This window comes from Oncorhynchus tshawytscha, linkage group LG28 (genome assembly GCF_018296145.1).
Source record: "Oncorhynchus tshawytscha isolate Ot180627B linkage group LG28, Otsh_v2.0, whole genome shotgun sequence".
NCBI classification, from domain to species: domain Eukaryota; kingdom Metazoa; phylum Chordata; class Actinopteri; order Salmoniformes; family Salmonidae; genus Oncorhynchus; species Oncorhynchus tshawytscha.
Window position 1 is genome coordinate 31,210,635 of NC_056456.1, and position 18,862 is coordinate 31,229,496.

At 42.9% G+C, this 18,862-nt stretch overlaps 1 protein-coding gene across 1 annotated transcript; it reads left to right on the forward strand.

Annotated features, from left to right (window-relative positions):
- Positions 1–3,087: 3,087 nt before the first annotated feature.
- LOC112244600 (mitochondrial import inner membrane translocase subunit TIM44-like) lies at positions 3,088–8,823 on the forward strand. The gene is made up of 13 exons (XM_042308018.1): positions 3,088–3,472; positions 3,801–3,905; positions 4,042–4,215; positions 4,466–4,546; positions 4,898–5,047; positions 5,378–5,511; positions 5,654–5,739; positions 6,058–6,150; positions 6,365–6,489; positions 6,715–6,765; positions 6,962–7,051; positions 7,239–7,349; positions 8,592–8,823. The coding sequence occupies exons 1-13, from the start codon at positions 3,419–3,421 to the stop codon at positions 8,709–8,711; spliced, it is 1,374 nt and encodes a 457-aa protein (XP_042163952.1). The 5' UTR covers positions 3,088–3,418; the 3' UTR covers positions 8,712–8,823.
- The last annotated feature ends 10,039 nt before the right edge of the window (positions 8,824–18,862 follow it).

Here is an 18,862-nt window from a genome sequence, read left to right on the forward strand (position 1 = left end):
CTGACAAATGAAGGCTATTGCATGCAAGAAATTGCCAAGAAACGCAAGATCTCGTACAACGCTGTGTACTACTCCCTTCACAGAACACCGCAAACTGGCTCTAACCAGAATAGAAATAGGAGTACATTAGTGTCCAGTTTCAGAAACAGTTGCCTCACAAGTCTTCAACTGGCAGTTTCATTAAATAGTACCCTCAAAACAGTAGTCTCAACGTCAACAGTGAAGAGGTGACTCTGGGATTCTGGCCTTCTAGCCAGAGTTCCTCTGTCCAGTGTCTGTTCTTTTGCAAATCTGAATCTTTTAATCAGCCAGTCCAAGATATGGCTTTTTCTTTGCAACTCTGCCTAGAAGGCCAGCATCCCAGAGTCGTGTCTTCACTGTTGACGTTGAGACTTGTGTTTTGCAGGTGCTATTTAATGAAACTGCCAGTTGAGGACTTGTGAGCTTCATTAAATAGTACCCTCAAAACACCAGTCTCAACTCAACAGTGAAGAGTTGGAAAGAAAAAGCCATGTGATATATTCAATGCCCATAATATGAACATGTAAATAGTTTTTAGCATAGACGTCAATGCCAAAGATATCTAGATTTTTGAATCAAACTTCTGTCTAGAAATTGCAGACTGGTCTCATAGTATGACATAACATAGTACATTTAATTCCGGGACACTGAAATTAGTATGATAAGTTACGTTTGGTATGGTTACATAAAATAGTTACTTCAGTTAAGGCAAAAACTAAAGGAGGGTATAACGCGAACTAGTGGTGCGCAGGTTAGCTGTTTCTTCACCCGCACCCGCCCGCAATTGTTAATAACTCATACGCCATGCACAACCGGCAGACTATATGTGATAAAGTGAAAATCTGAGGCCCGCAACCAACCCTAACCCGCGAATATATCAAATGCGCTTTAGGCTACAGTCAAATATGACAGAACGATTTTTGACAGAGATATGTTTCTGCTTATAATTTCCGACATTTTGGTAGGCTATTTGTTTGTCTTCTTTCTCTTTTATCATCATGCGTTGCCCTAGAAGACTAAATAAACCTTTGCTCAACAGAATAATGTAATAGATCGATAGAATGAATCTTCAGTCTAGTTGACATTGATTACATTTTCTGTCATCTTTCGCGGAGCAAAGACGTTTAGGGACCGGGGAGAAAATACAATAACGCACAAACAAAGGGAAAGATGTTCTGTGCATAATGTCCAAATTACATCAGTTTGACCGGTTGTAAGGAAAAAGATAGCTAATGAAAACAATGCGATGTGTTTCTGATAAGATTTCAGTTAGGCTTCGATGCATATTTTATGTGGTTGAAAAAGCCTACTATCAGCTTTTATGATGAAGACAATACCTTTACATATTGTATCTAACTGAGCATTGCATTCTCTCAAGATGCAGAAAGAAAGAAATCATATTTCTCCACTCCTGTTCCCAAGTCCAAATTTTGCCTACATTTGGTAAATAATTTTACTACAATAAATGCTTAATTCTGCAGGAGTTATTGTTAAGGCTGTGTGAGAGGTTATAGACCTACAGCCAGTGTCCAGATTTCAGATTCCATTTAACCCATCTAAACAGCAAGCTACAGTTCCCTTGACATGCCATAGGCCTATTTGAAGTCCCGTTTTGTGACTGTCGAATTTGTATATTGCCTCACAATTACCACACATACCACTGCTATCATCCTCTTTTACCACTTCCCCAAATCTTTCCCAAACTTTACTTGTCTGGCACTTGCTCACCTTTATTTTCAACTCTCCTTTCACAGCTTTTGTCTAATAGAATTTAACTTTGACAATGTCCTTGCCTCCGTGGATTTTTTTGCCCATTCCCAAAGCATTATTTGGAGATTGGCTTTGTAGGCTTTTTGGCGTGCGTACAGTTAAGCCCTAAAGCTTAGGCTTATGCACTAATACCAGATAGCCTAAAATAATGAAAGAGAAACCTCAATGTATCCTATATAAATTGCCCAAGAATGATCCATTCATGGATTTTCAACCTGCCCGCCACCAACCCGCCCTTCAGCCACACAATATTTAATTACCCTAAACCCCTCCTCCCGCTGATATAATCATTAGCAACCCAAAGGTTGTGTGTTTGAATCTCATCACAGACAACTTTAGCATTTTGCAACTACTTTGCAACTATTTCGTACTTTTTAGCTACTTTGTAAATATGTTAGCTAACCCCTCCCCTAACCTTAACCCTTTAACCTAACCCCTAGAGCTAGCTAACATTAGCCACAACAAATTGGAATTCAAACATAATACATTTTGCAAATTCGTAACATACCACAGCATACCACCCTGCATCCCACGGCTGGCTTGCTAAGCAGGATTGGTCTTGGTCAGTCGCTGGATGGGAGACCAGATGCTGCTGGAAGTGGTGTTGGATGGCCAGTAGGAGGAACCCTTTCCTTTGGTCTAAAAAAAATATCCCAATGCCCCAGGGCAGTGATTGGGGACATTGCCCTGTGTAGGGTGCTGTCTTTCGGATGAGACCTTAAACAGGTGTCCTGGCTCTCTGTGGTCACTAAAGATCCCATGGCACTTATCTTAAGAGTAGTGGTGTTAACCCTGGTGTCCTACTAAATTCCCAATCTGGCCTTCATACCATCATGGCCACCAAATCATCCCCAGTTTACAATGGTCTCATTCATCCCTTCTCTCCCCTGTAACTATTCCCCATTCTGTTGCTGTAAATGTGTTCTCAGTCAACTTACCTGGTTAAATAAATAAAAAAACATTGAATATTTGGCAAATTCATAACATATTGTACAAATTGCAATTTGTAACATATCATACGAAATGGATGATGGACATCCACAGATTAATACAAAACGTAACATATCATACAGAAATACGAAATGCTCAGAGACCAGGTTGCAGACCTTCCTTACTGATGCTAGGGAAGGCACTTGACAGCAGGACACACACTCACCTCCTCAAGTTAGTCTCCACCCATTGGATCCGTCAGGAGGTCAGCTGCAGCAGAGTCGCACGTGCTCCATCAGAGACACTTTTTTAAGGAGATGGAAAACTCCATTTGAATCTATTAACGCCCATTGTGTTAGTTGCCCCAGCTCCTTCAAGGAGTGAATGGGAGTCAATTGGGCGCTAGCTCAAAAACACAACATTAGCATGAATTTCGTCAACAAGAAGTACAACATTACAAATATTTTCCGTGATGTGATATAATTAACTTGCTATCTGTAATATTGTATAGCTTTTGAATCGTGACATTACATACTTTCGAGGAAAATAGGCAGGTTTCCTGATTCATACCCTGACTTTAAAGAGGGATTGCGTGACGATTAGTTTTAGCAACCGCGTGACGCAGCATAACAACCTGAGCACGATTGGTCGACAGTCTGCGGGGTGGGGGGTTAGACGTTCCTCCATTCATTGCCCAATGCTCCATGCATTCAAGATCAAGATGGCAGCCTCCGTGTGTCGGTGCTATGAGGTGAGATTTGTTTTAGTATAACTCCCCCTTGCTTGCACTGGCAATCGATGGATATTGACTGATTTGTTTTACAGCTCAGTATTTAACATTCGACGATATTTCTTGAATAACGTGACATTTTATTATGTCATTATGACAGTTATGAAACGGGCCATAGCCCCCCCCCCCCGCGGTCGGTGTTCATGAACATTCTAGCTAGCTGAACATATCAGGCATTCTTCATAGCCTATTATTTCCATATTTTACACCATAACGCTAGAATAGGTAGATATGTATTGTTATAGCTTCAATAGGAATGTTTGGTTATAGCCCATGTAATTCTCTTCAGCTGGTCGGAAGACGTCTTCTACTCCTGCCATCCCGTGCTGTCGTCTCCTCATTCAGTAGAGGAGATGCCTACAGGATATGTTGGTCTCCGGCTGTCCCTGTGCAGGTAGCTATGCATTATCCAACGCATTATCCTTGTTGACTTTCAAATAGTGATGGATCTGGTGGTAGCTAACTAGCCAATACACCAACTGTTAATATTCTGTCATTCACTTATATTTTAAGTGCCCTCTTTCTCTCAGGTGCGGTATGCGTCAGAACGACCTAGTCGTAAAGGCTTCTTTGGGGAGTTTGTGGAGAACCTGAGGCAGGAGTTTGGGAAGGACAAGGAGATGAAGGAGAATATCAAGAAGTTTAGAGAGGAGGCCAAGAGGCTGGAGGAGTCGGATGCCCTGCAACAGGCTCGGAGGAAATTTGTAAGCTCTAATTTTGTTTTGGAGTGTAATGTCCCTTTAAGCCCATGGTCACTCACCTTGGTTGTGCAGACTTGTTTCAGCCCAGTACTAACCTTCAACTAGTGAAGGTCTTGATGACATGCTGCCCAGAACTAGGGTTGGTGACAAGTTGACTTTCATCTGCGTTCCGAACAAACACTTGTGATGTCATGCACACTTGATGCTTGACTAATGTGATGTCTCATCCATGTCATCCGTTTCTTTCTGCCAGAAAACAATTGAATCAGAGACGGTAAAGACCTCTGAGGTGTTCAAGAAGACCCTGGGGACTCTGTCTGAGACTGTGAAGGAGGTGAGTCATTGTAACACTCTTGAAAATGATGCATGGAACAAAGGTCATTGACATTTATCAGTTGAAGTAAACCCTCAGAATGAATCCTAAATGCAAATGTTTAACCCTTGTTATGTACTCCTTTTAGCGCATCAGTGGTGTAAATATGTTTTTATATTCCTCTTATAAAATGTTTATTTCAGCTGAGGTATTGGACAGCTTATGAGTTAAACTTCACTTCTATATCAGTGCTAACCCAAAGATGACATTCATATGGAACTGTTATTTATAGTAGCTTGCTGCTAATCTGCCTGAAGTAAAGTCATTATAACTTGTTGTGGTCCATGTCTGTCTGTCTGTCTGTCTGTCCAGGGCTTTGAGGAAGTGACCCGTACAGACCTGGGGAAGAAGATCAAGGAGGGGGTGGAGGAGGCAGCCAAGACGGCCAGGCACTCTGCTGAGTCTGTGTCCAAGGGAGGAGAGAAGCTGGGAGCGACCAGCGCCTTCAGGGCCATCTCACAGGTCAGAGACTGGCATTTCAAATAAGTAACACAACTCTCCATTGAAGGAAATTGGTTACACTTTATTATTTTATTATTTTGTCTGCTATTTACCCAGTTCCTGCTTAAATGGGTTTACTTATCATTAATTGTGTTGAATGATTTTAAATAAGCATAAGAATGTAGCAGTTGTAACCAGTTGTTTTGGGGTAAATATCAGCTGGTGAAGGACTTTTTAAGAAACATTGAAGCATCAAACGGAGGCTGAAAATGAGTCAAACTTCATGAATTCTATGGAACAATTTTACTGATATACTGATCTCCTTTTCCCCTTCCCTCTGTGTGTGTACAGGGGATGGAGTCAGTGAAGAGAGAGATTGATGTGGTAGACGATGGTACCTATAGGGCTCCTTCTCAACTCAGGAAAAGAAGTGAATTCTCCTTCAAGGGAGGGGAGAGTGACAACCGTGTCTTTGAGGCCAATGAGTATGTCCCCTTTTACTTGTTCATAACCATGGCATGGTACGTTTTCCCATTCGCCAACAATGCTATGTGTGTCCATTCAGCCATGCTTGAAACTATTAGGAAATGCAACCAATTGATATAAATGGTCTATTTTGATTTACAGAGAGGACATGGGTGTTGTTCTGCACAAGGATTCTAAGTGGTACGCACAGTGGAAGGACTTCAAGGACAACAATATGGTTTTCAACAGTAAGAGAATGTTACTGTATTTCATCAGATAACATGGGAGTGATGTAATCATAGGTCACAATCATGGTTGTGTGCACTTCACTGACCAGCCAACAGGTGGCACTATATTCATTATATGGGCAAAGTGGAGGTAAAATTTGCGGTGTTGTACTTATATCTCGATGTCAAGACTTTCAGAGATGGGATTTTTCCTGATCAAGAAACACTTTCTCTTCCATTGTATCTTATTTGATTTTCTGTGGAGGGTCCCAGAGTCTTAGACGTCTTTGTGATATTTGCAGTTTAGCATTTCCTATATTACCTCTTTTCACTCCTCAGGGTTCTTTGAAATGAAAATGAAATATGATGAGAGTGACAACGCCCTTGTCAGAGCATCTCGAGCCGTGACCGACAGAGTCACCGATCTACTAGGTAAACAACCTCTCTTTTAAATGATGTCCCGGTTTAATCATTCTATCACTCTGAGGGGATTACTGGGTGTGCACAATAGTTTCTCTGTTATATTGTCTGGTGTGTCAATAGCCACAAAGTGACTACCCTCTTTTCCTTCAGATGTTCTGATGGATGGTTGGACTACATGGGTTTCCACTATTTTTACATCAAATCCTTGTTATTTGGTTGGCAGGTGGTCTCTTCTCGAAGACTGAGATGTCTCAGGTGCTGACCGAGATCTTAAAGGCAGACCCCAGCTTTGACAAGGACTCCTTTCTCAAACAGTGTGAGAAGGACATCATCCCCAACATCCTAGAGGTAAGGGCACTAACACTTTCAAGCACTTTTTTTTTTTTTTAATCAATGTTTTTGTTGTTTTGAATCATTAGTCATGAGCACTTGGAGCTTTTGAAATGCTCACCAGAAGTGTAATCCATATATCACTGGAATTGAATATATGTTGGTTAGCTTTGTTATAAGAGAACTGTACAGCTCTGCAGTAACTAATGTTTAGGAATGCACCTACGTGGCTCTGTTGTGCAGGCGATGATCCGTGGAGAGCTGGAGGTCCTGAAGGACTGGTGTTATGAAGCTGTAAGTAGTTTTATACAGGCTGCACTCTATTCCTCTTTTCTATGTTTACTGATGTCTGTACAAAAGCGTGTACTTGGCATGCTTTCTTTTCTCAGAAATAGAGTTTTTATTAGATTTTCTTATCACTATCGGGGTGAAAAATACTTTCAAATAGCGTTCTTCCTTCCTTTTGACCCTCGTCTCTCTCTGTCCTCAGACATACAGTCAGCTTGCCCACCCTATCCAACAGGCCAGGGCCCTGGGTCTAATGTTCCAGTCCAAGGTCCTAGATATAGACAACATAGATGTAAGTACATGAATGTGTCTGTCAGGACCAACCAGGCCATGTCATTACTCTGTTTGAGCTACATATACAAGTCGGTCACCAACATTTTGGTAGCCAGCTGATTGTCATTATTTCAGGTTTAACATCATTTCCTTCCCCAGCTCCCTCTCTGCCATTTCTTCATTCCTTCTATTATTCTCTCTCTCAGTTGGCGATGGGGAAGCTCATGGATCAAGGCCCTGTGCTGATCATCACGTTCCAGGCCCAGGTGGTCATGGTGATTCGTAGTCCCAAGGGAGACCTGGTGGAAGGGGATCCAGTGAGTTACCATGGTTACAACCTCTGATATCTATTCTACCCATCTCTCTCTATCATGGGTCATTTTGCTCCTAAACCTGTCCATCTCTCTAGCCTTTGATGGTAATATGCGGTCTGATACTCTCTAATGTGTGGTTAGCCACTGGGAGTAGACGGATACCGGACTGCACTCTGGTCAAAGACTATTACAGTAAACAGTCATGTCTGCAGTCTCTATACACAATTTACAATAAGAGAAAAATAACACCGTAATTCCTCTCAGGAGAATGAACATTACAGTTACACCAACTGGTAAGCTAATCACATATTACAACATGGTAAAAACAAACTGGTGAAGAAAGCTACCTCTCTACATACACATTATTTGTCTTTACATATAACAATAGGAAACTTATAGCATTTTAATAAGTATTTGTTACCAGTTACATTTGGTCAAAAACACACAAATATCCCTGGTCTCCACAAAAGCCAACTGAGAAATAACTTTTAATTTGTTTTTATCGATAGGTTGCCATGGAGAATAATCAAATAATAATAATTGTTAGGACACATGAAATGAAACAGAGTTTACCAGAATCTCAAATTAAATTTCACAGGATTTTAAATCTAAATCTAACAGGCTTTTATATAGATGGTATCTTTTGTCCTACTTCCCTAGCCCTGTTTCTTCTGGCCCTGTTTCTTCTGGCCCTGTTTCTTCTGGCCCTGTTTCTTCTGGCCCTGTTTCTTCTAGCCCTGTTTCTTCTGGCCCTGTTTCTTCTGGCCCTGTTTCTTCTGGCCCTGTTTCTTCTGGCCCTGTTTCTTCTGGCCCTGTTTCTTCTGGCCCTGTTTCTTCTGGCCCTGTTTCTTCTAGCCCTGTTTCTTCTGGCCCTGTTTCTTCTAGCCCTGTTTCTTCTGGCCCTGTTTCTTCTGGCCCTGTTTCTTCTGGCCCTGTTTCTTCTGGCCCTGTTTCTTCTAGCCCTGTTTCTTCTGGCCCTGTTTCTTCTGGCCCTGTTTCTTCTAGCCCTGTTTCTTCTGGCCCTGTTTCTTCTAGCCCTGTTTCTTCTAGCCCTGTTTCTTCTGGCCCTGTTTCTTCTGGCCCTGTTTCTTCTAGCCCATTCCTGCTTCCCATTCATTAACCTTTATCTTTTTTCCCATTCTTCTAACCATTGCCCTGTCTTCTTTCTCTTTCTCCTCTCGCCTACACTTGGTGATATCTCTTGTTCTTCCAACCTTTCCTTCTCTCTCCTAACCCCCCTCCCAGGAGAAGGTGTTGAGGATGATGTACGTGTGGGCTCTGTGTCGGGACCAGGAAGAGCTCAACCCCAACGCAGCCTGGAGACTACTGGACATCTCTGCCTCCAGCACTGAGCAGGCTCTCTGAGAGACCAGGGAAGGGGAAGAGACAGAGGGACACTCTTAGGACACACACACACTCAACCCAATATACATACACACACATACTTAACCCAGTATACATACACACACATACTTAACCCAGTATACATACACACACATACTTAACCCAGTATACATACACACACATACTTAACCCAGTATACATACACACACACACACTTAACCCAGTATTTACACACACACACACACACACACACACACACACACACACACACACACACACACACACACACACACACACACACACACACACACACACACAACCCAGTATATACACACACACACACACACACACACTCAACCCAGTATATACACACACACACACACACACACACACTTAACCCAGTATATACACACACACACACACACACACACACACAACCCAGTATACATACACACACATACTTAACCCAGTATACATACACACACATACTTAACCCAGTATATACATACACACACACACACTTAACCCAGTAACCCAGTATATACACACACACACACACACACACACACACACACACACACACTCAACCCAGTATACATACACACACATACTTAACCCAGTAACCCAGTATATACACACACACACACACACACACACACACTAACCCAGTATATACACACACACACAACCCAGTTACCCAGTAACACATACACACACACACACACACACAACCCAGTATACACATACACACACACTTAACCCAGTATACACATACACACACACACACACACTTAACCCAGTATACACATACACACACACACACACACACACACACTCAACCCAGTAACCCAGTATACACACACACACACACACTAACCCAGTATACACACACACACACACACACACACACACACACACACAACCCAGTATACACACACACACACACACACCCAGTATACACACACACACACACACACTTAACCCAGTATACACACACACACACACACTTAACCCAGTAACCCAGTATACACACACACACTCAACCCAGTATACACACATACTTAACCCAGTATACATACACACACACTTAACCCAGTACACACACACACACACACACACACACACACACACACACAACCCAGTATACACACACACACATACACACACACAACTGAGTGTATATACACACACATGTACACAACCCGGTATACACACACACACACACATATGCACACAACCCAGTATACATACGTATATACACACACACACACACTCAACCCAGTATACATACACACTCAACCTTGTATACATACATACACACACACACACAACTGAGTGTATATACAAACATGCACACAACCCGGTATACACACACACACACACACACACACACATACGCACACAACCCAGTATACACACACACACACACACACTCACTGACACAACCCAGTACATACACACACTCACTGACACAACCCAGTACAAACACACACTCACTGACACAACCCAGTACATACACACACTCACTGACACAACCCAGTACATACACACACTCACTGACACAACCCAGTACATACACACACTCACTGACACAACCCAGTACAAACACACACTCACTGACACAACCCAGTACAAACACACACTCACTGACACAACCCAGTACATACACACACTCACTGACACAACCCAGTACATACACACACTCACTGACACAACCCAGTACATACACACACTCACTGACACAACCCAGTACAAACACACACTCACTGACACAACCCAATACAAACACACACTCACTGACACAACCCAGTACAAACACACACTCACTGACACAACCCAGTACATACACACACTCACTGACACAACCCAGTACATAAACACACACACACAATCCAGTATACACGCGCACACACACAATCCAGTATACACACACACACAATCCAGTATACACTGCAACATCACACAGCCCGTCAGGAGGACACACACAGGATGTGGCAGCATGCCACTCTAAAGAAGCACACTGGAAAACAGAACAATGTGTATTACGGACAGAGGAGGAGGTCTCGATGTAAAAGGACAGTTTGTTTTCACCAAGTGACTAAAAACAAAGCGCCTGTGCCCCTCTCTCTCTCTCTCTCTCTCTCTCTCTCTCTCTCTCTCTTTCTCTTTTTTCCTCTCTCCCTCTCTCCCAGTGGAAGAGTCCATGCTCTTTCATGCTGGTTGCCTGTTTTGGAGCAGAGATCCTTCGAATAGTCATATTTAAGCCTATTTATGGTTAAAGCTCCATCCTGTCATGTGTCTTCAACAAGAAGAAACTTAGCGTATTTTAAATGAATATGTCAAACACCGCTTCTTAGCAAGCTAGGCTGGGACCACAGTCAGGCTTGTCATAAGGCCACTACTACTTCAGCTGAATAATTGCCATTTCACCTTTTGCACTTATGTTGTCAATACCTCCACATGTACGTATAGGGTACAGTACAGAAGATGGCTGCCAGCTACAGCTACATTTCTACTTTTTATGTTTGTTTTTGAGATTTTTTTATTTATTACATAAGTTTGTCTGATTGTATTACAAGGTTTTCACATCGGGAAACCAGAATACTGGTAATTGAAATGATTATTTTTGTTATCCATAATTCTAACTCAAATGGATATTTCTGAAGTGGTGGTTGGTTGTAGCTAACTGATTTCAGTGTTTCATTCATTGCGTTTAACGTTGCAGAACAATGACCATCATTATGATGTGAAGAGTTGGTTGGTTCTAGCATGAAGAAAGCATTTAGAAATGGACAATCGTATTTCAGCCATCTATATAAATAACACGTACATGTAATACTCTGAGATGGACTATTCTACAAAACGATGACCACATTGTATGAAGTAAGGTTAAATATGGCTTGTAAAGTAAAGGATATAGGGCCTGGAGTTTTTATGGAACAACTTGGACCATGAATGTGTTGACACAAGGTCAGTTTCTAACTGAATATAGTTCTGTTTCTAACTATATTAACCAGATTTTTCAGGTTTAGTTGTTGACAGATAAGGTCAATTTGAAGGCCTAGAATCAGATTTCCCTATGCCCAATCCTATATGTAACATTTATGTGGTATAAATATATCTGATCCTGGAACAGGGGTTGGGGCAACTCCTCGAAGCTCACAGGAAGTTGAAGTGTTCAGCCCTTGTAGTGGCAGAAACCTCATACTATACAGTATATCTAAGAAGAGGGTTTTTTAGTGTAAAATCACCTGATTCCACTCTTGGTTGAATCCTAACTTGAGACACTCATGCTCAACTCTGGCTCATGCAAACATGAATTCATGTTGATGGGAGATTTGTGGAAATTGAGGTACACGCGTGGATCTCAAGTTCAACTGCGAGAGGATCACATTTGTTTACATCCATCCACTTAATTTGAGTCGACCAAAATAAATGTTTGTATTTTTCCCATTTTTTTGTTGTTGGTTTTTAACAATGACATAAAACAATGTTTTACTTCTGCCATGAATAAAGAATGCTGTATGATGCTGAAGCTTTGCCCCTGTTTTTCATTACCCGTCATTCACAAAGTTGTCTTTAGGGGTACATTAATAGTCTATTGATGTAATGCATCACACACAAACTCAGCAAAAAAAAAAGTCCTTTCACTGTCAACTGCGTTTATTTTCAGCAAACTCAATATCTGTATATACATAAGTGTTTGTATGAACATAAGAGGGGGGGGGTCAGTCAGTATCTGGTGTGGCCACCAGCTGCATTAAGTACTGCAGTGCATCCTCCTCATGGACTGCACCAGATTTGCCAGTTCTTGCTGTGAGATGTTACCCCACTCTTCCACCAAGGCACCTGCAAGTTCCCAGACATTTCTGGGGGGAATGGCCCTAGCCTTCAACCTCCAATCCAACAGGTCCCAGAAGTACTCAATGGGATTGAGATCCGGGCTCTCCACTGGCCATGGCAAAACACTGACATTCCTGTCTTGCAGGAAATCACACACAGGATGAGCAGAATGGCTGGTGGCATTGTCATGCTGGAGGGTCATGTCAGGATGAGCCTGCAGGAAGGGTACCACATGAGGGAGGAGGATGTCTTCCCTGTAATGCACAGCGTTGAGATTGCTTGCAATGACAACAAGCTCAGTCCGATGATGCTGTGACACACCGCCCCAGACCATGACGGACTCTCCACCTCCAAATCGATCCCACTCCAGAGTACAGGCCTCGGTGTAACACTCATTCCTTCGACGATAAACGCGAATCCGACCATCACCCCTGGTGAAACAAAACCGCGACTCGTCAGTGAAGAGCACTTTTTGCCAGTCCTGTCTTGTCCAGCGATGATGGGATTGTGCCCGTAGGCAACGTTGTTGCCAGTGATGTCTGGTGAGGACCTGCCTTACAACAGGCCTACAAGCCCTCAGTCAAGCCTCTCTCAGCCTATTGCAGACAGTCTGAGCACTGATGGAGGGATTGTGCATTCCTGGTGTAACTCGGGCAGTTGTTGTTGCCATCCTGTACCTGTCCCACAGGTGTGATGTTCGGATGTACCGATCCTGTGCAGGTGTTGTTACACGTGGTCTGCCACTGCGAGGATTTAGGCGTCTCACAGTACGGACATTGCAATGTATTGCCCTGGCCACATCTGCAGTCCTCATGCCTCCTTGCAGCATGCCTAAGACACATTCACGCAGATGAGCAGGAACCTGGGCATCTTTTGGTGTTTTTCAGAGTCAGTAGAGATGCCTCTTTAGTGTCCAAAGTTTTCATAACTGTGACCTTAATTGCCTACCGTTTGTAAGCTGTTAGTGTCTTAACGACCGTTCCACAGGTGCATGTTCATTAATTGTTTATGGTTCATTGAACAAGCATGGGAACCAGTGTTTAAACCCTTTACAATGAAGATCTGTGAAGTTATTTGGATTTTTACTAATTATCTTTGAAATACAGGGTCCTGCAAAATAGTTTATTATGTCTAAGCACATTCAGCATGTTGTCTTTGTTTTTCATCTGGTAAACTGACACGCTTTGATAGCCGTTAATGGATTTGGCCGTTGAGGCTCATACGGTTTTAAATAAAACCTGCTTTTATATTCACACACATAGTCAATAACAGGGGAGCCTGTTTCACTGCTGTCTCCTGTGATGAGGCCATCAGCCCTATTCTTCTGTCCGTCTTTCTCTTTAATATGTGTACCACATCGGGGTTATACACAAAACTTCACCTTTGAGTGGAGTTCACTCTGACCCTTTTAGACTGTGATCCTTTGAAGCCCTGATCCAGTATTTGCAACGGCACACTGAACCGAAGTGGAGTTGAAAGGAGTTTCATTCAGGAACCCCAAAGCCTTGCAGCTCAACGTTGGTTTTCACCCGCTACTGGAGGGTGACTTTACTATTGGTGACGACACACTACTGGCTGCATTCTGTGCTTTGCAGTAGGACATGTCATTCACTATAGGCCAAAGGGAGAACAGATGGAATCAATAGGGATGTTTTCTGTTTGGCAAGCACTGTCTAGCTCTCTCACTATTTAGCTGCTGTTAATGGTCCTGATTGGTTATGGTTAGGTTCTGCCCATTGACCCGATGGCTTGGTCCTAATTAGGTGGGCGCTGTCTACTTTCTTCAATGGTTAGATGGTTAGGTGCTTGCTGTCCATGGTCCTGACTGCTGTCCCTCATAGCCTTTGGTCACATTCCTCTGCTCAGATGTTGCTGACACATGCCAGATCTTAAACGCCTCAATAGGTATTTTACGCATCAGCTAACCACATCATTATGTTGTAGCACATTCGATGACGTGTCACGCAACCATTGGTTGATACATGCAACATCTGAGCAGGGGAACACAACCTCTGTTTGACAGTGTTGAATCTACAGTAAGTCAATACTGGTGTTGTCAGGGTAACAGGTGAGAACAGACCCTCTCCAAGCTCAAGTTCTTCCTCCCAGTGCACCATCAATAATCACAATAATACTGATATCGACGCATAGTGAATAACCTTTCTGCAAGCTGCAGGGTTCCTATCAATTATTATCCTCCATGGTGGAATACCTGGTGGAGCTGCTTGGCGTGAGATTATCTCCCATCATTAAACTGTCTGTAATGAACCAGGGACCATTAATTAAACCTATAGGGAGACCCCATAGAGATCTGAGACACAACTTTTAAGGACCCATAGTGTTTTTGAATCAATAATAGGCTGTTATTGTTAAGTAGTAATTCATTTAACTGAGGATTCATTCATTCATTGGAAGCGAGAGCACCCTGAGATCCTTGTGCTGTACAATCTTTCTTCCAATTATGAGTTCTTCATAGGTCGTACAGAAAGTATTCAGACCCCTTGACTTTTCCACATTTTGTTACAATACAGCCTCGTACTAAAATTGATTAAATTGTTTTTTTCTCTCTCATCAATCTACATACAATACCCCATAATTACAAAGCAAAAATACGTTTGTAGAAATGTTCACTAATTTATAAAAAAATACCTGAAAAAATTAAATGTCATATTTACATAAGTATTCAGACCCTTTAATCAGTGCTTTGTTGAAGCACCTTTGGCAGTGATTACAGCATTGAGTCTTCTCGGGTATGATGCTACAAGCCTGGCACACCTGTATTTGGGTAGTTTCTCCCATTCTTCTCTGCAGAACCTCTGCTCTGTCAGGTTGGATGGGGAGCGTCGCTGCACAGCTATTTTCAGGTCTCTCCAGAGATGTTCAATCGGGTTCAAGTCCGGACTCTGGCTGGGTCACTCAAGGACATTCAAAGACTTGTCCCGAAGCCACTCCTGTGTTGTTTTAGCTGTGTACTTAGGGTCTTTGTCCTGTTAGAAGGTGAACCTTTGCCGCAGTCTGAGATCCTGTGCACTCTGGAGCAGGTTTTTAACTAGGACCTCTCTGTACTTTGCTCCGTTCATCTTTCCCTTGATCCTGACTAGTCTCCCAGTCCCTGCTGCTGGAAAACATCCCCACAGCATGATAATGCCACCACCATGCTTCACCATAGGGATTGTGCCAGGTTTCCTCCAGACGTGATGCTTGGGATTCAGGCCAAAGAGTACGATCTTGGTTTCATCAGACCAGATAATCTTGTTTCTCATGGTCTGAGAGTCCTTTAGGGTGTCATGTGCCTTTACTGAAGAGTGGCTTCCGTCTGGCCACTCTACCATAAAGGCCTGATTGGTGGAGCGCTGCAGAGATGGTTGTCCTTCTGGAAGGTTCTCCCATCCCCACAGAGGAACTCTGGAGCTCTGTCAGAGTGACCATCAGGTTCTTGGTCACCTCCCGGGTGGCCAGATCTAGGAAGATTCTTGATGGTTCTTCCACTCAAGAATGATGGATGCCACTGTATTCTTGGGGACCTTCAATGCTGCAGAAATGTTTTGATACCCTTCCCCACATCTGTGCCTTCAACACAATCCTCTCTCTGAGCTCTACGGACAATTCCTTCAACCTCATTGCTTGGTTTTCGCTCTGACATGCACTGTCAGTTGACCTTATATAGACAGGTGTGTACCTTTCCAAATCATGTTCAATCAATTGAGTTTACCACAGGTGGACTCCAATCAAGTTGTAGAAACATTGCAAGGATGATCAATGGAAACAGGATGCACCTGATCCCAATTTCGAGTCTCAAAGCAAAAGGTCTGAATGAATAGTTATGTAAATAAGTATTTTATTTTTTATACATTTGCAAAAAAAATATATGTTTTCACTTCGTCATTATGGGGTATTGTGTGTAGATTGATGGGTATTTTTGTTTATTTAATCAATTTTAGAATAAGGCTGTAACTTAACAAAATATATACTTTCCGATCAACCAAGTTGTCCCTCAAATATCAAATAGGCTTAACAGAAGTTTGAAAGGTGAGGGAATAATAAGGGCAATTTTTAGTCCATATACTAAAAAGGACAGTTGAGCTTTTGAATGTTTCTAATCATGGGGATTTGGCATCTTTCATTATGCTACATTTCAAGTAAAGCGCTTCATTGTGCTACATGTCAAGTAAAGAGCTTATGTAAGTGCTTCCTGAATTGTAACTTCTCGTGTGGTAGGCTATACTGGCAGAGCATTGGTGCGAGAGGGGCCCTGCTGGCGGTTGAGTGTCACTCATAGGTCTGGTCATTCATGTTACATAAGAGATGGCCTTTTAGCCCGAGGCACTTTATGCAATCATATGAACAATGATCTCCACCAACCCTTTGATCTCAACCCCTACAAAAATGTCCACTAATTATAATCCACATAATAATTAACATGTCCTGTTGCTGCAGGATTATTTTCCTGCTGTGAGAATCAAGGTCATATTAAATTAAGCGCATCTGTACATAAGAGTCTACCTTCACTTATGTACCTATGTACTAGCTGTTGAGAAAGTGGATGAGATGGGAGGGAATGAGTGGGGTAGGGGTTGAACGCTTGGAGAGGCTGGCCCTTGGATAGACTGCGCGCAAACATATAGGACACCGCGAACAAGAGCGGTGATAAAAGGAGCGCTGACCGTGGTGCTGAATACACGACTTCACAAGGGATTCCAGTCAAGTGCACCAGAAGACTTGCGCATCCGCCGCGACCAAGAGACTTCACGAAACCGAAGTAAGTCAATCAATTCAACAGTTCAATTGTCGTCAGTTATTCAGGGTTCTGAGAGACTTTGTCCACTTTATAGATGTTTAATAAAATACAGATGCCGACGATATAGGGAAGAAATTGTATTGAATACTTTGATTCGTTTTGCATGCAAATAACGGGTGTCTATCTATGGCTGAAAACACTTTTTTCAAGGTGTAAATGTCTACGTGTTTTCGGGCCAACTAATCTTTTATAAGTTATATTTCGTTTAGGCTACTATTTAATTTAGGTCAAAATTCTGTAAACTACCATACAATATAAACATTTTGGTTCAGACAAAAAAACATATAGCTGCCACTGCCAATGGAATTTCAATTTGAGGAAATGTAAAGCCGAGGCCAAAGCCACTGACGTCAAGTGTTTTTACAGTATGTGATGCACATCAGCACATGTAATAACTTAGAGATCAGAGCTCAGGGGCAGACTGGTCATCTGGCATTTCGGGCAAATGTTAGATGGGCTGGTCCATTTTTAGCACAGCGATCCCAACTAAATTGTTTGTTTTTGGGGGGGCTAAATTATCATAATTGGGCTAATAATGGGGGGCTCAGGGGAAAAATTGGGCCTGTGTGTTAGAAATGCCAGGAACGATTTCTGGTCCTAGTCTGGCCCAGGATCAGTTTAGTGGATTTGTAGCCTTTTGTCATCTGTATTCATGACCATGGCTCTGTAATGCTGCTGTAACCATGGCTCTGTAATGCTGCTGTAACCATGGCTCTGTAATGCTGCTGTGACCATGGCTCTGTAATGCTGCTGTGACCATGGCTCTGTGATGCTGCTGTGACCATGGCTCTGTGATGCTGCTGTGACCATGGCTCTGTAATGCTGCTGTAACCATGGCTCTGTAATGCTGCTGTAACCATGGCTCTGTAATGCTGCTGTAACCATGGCTCTGTAATGCTGCTGTGACCATGGCTCTGTAATGCTGCTGTAACCATGGCTCTGTGATGCTGCTGTAACCATGGCTCTGTGATGCTGCTGTAACCATGGCTCTGTGATGCTGCTGTAACCATGGCTCTGTAATGCTGCTGTAACCATGGCTCTGTAATGCTGCTGTAACCATGGCTCTGTAATGCTGCTGTGACCATGGCTCTGTGATGCTGCTGTGAACCATGGCTCTGTGATGCTGCTGTGACCATGGCTCTGTAATGCTGCTGTGACCATGGCTCTGTAATGCTGCTGTAACCATGGCTCTGTGATGCTGCTGTAACCATGGCTCTGTGATGCTGCTGTGACCATGGCTCTGTGATGCTGCTGTGACCATGGCTCTGTGATGCTGCTGTGACCATGGCTCTGTAATGCTGCTGTGACCATGGCTCTGTGATGCTGCTGTAACCATGGCTCTGTGATGCTGCTGTAACCATGGCTCTGTAATGCTGCTGTGACCATGGCTCTGTGATGCTGCTGTGACCATGGCTCTGTGATGCTGCTGTAACCATGGCTCTGTGATGCTGCTGTAACCATGGCTCTGTGATGCTGCTGTGATTGACTGTAGTGTTTTGTTTGACTCGGTTGCTTTTTCTTTCAGGTTGTC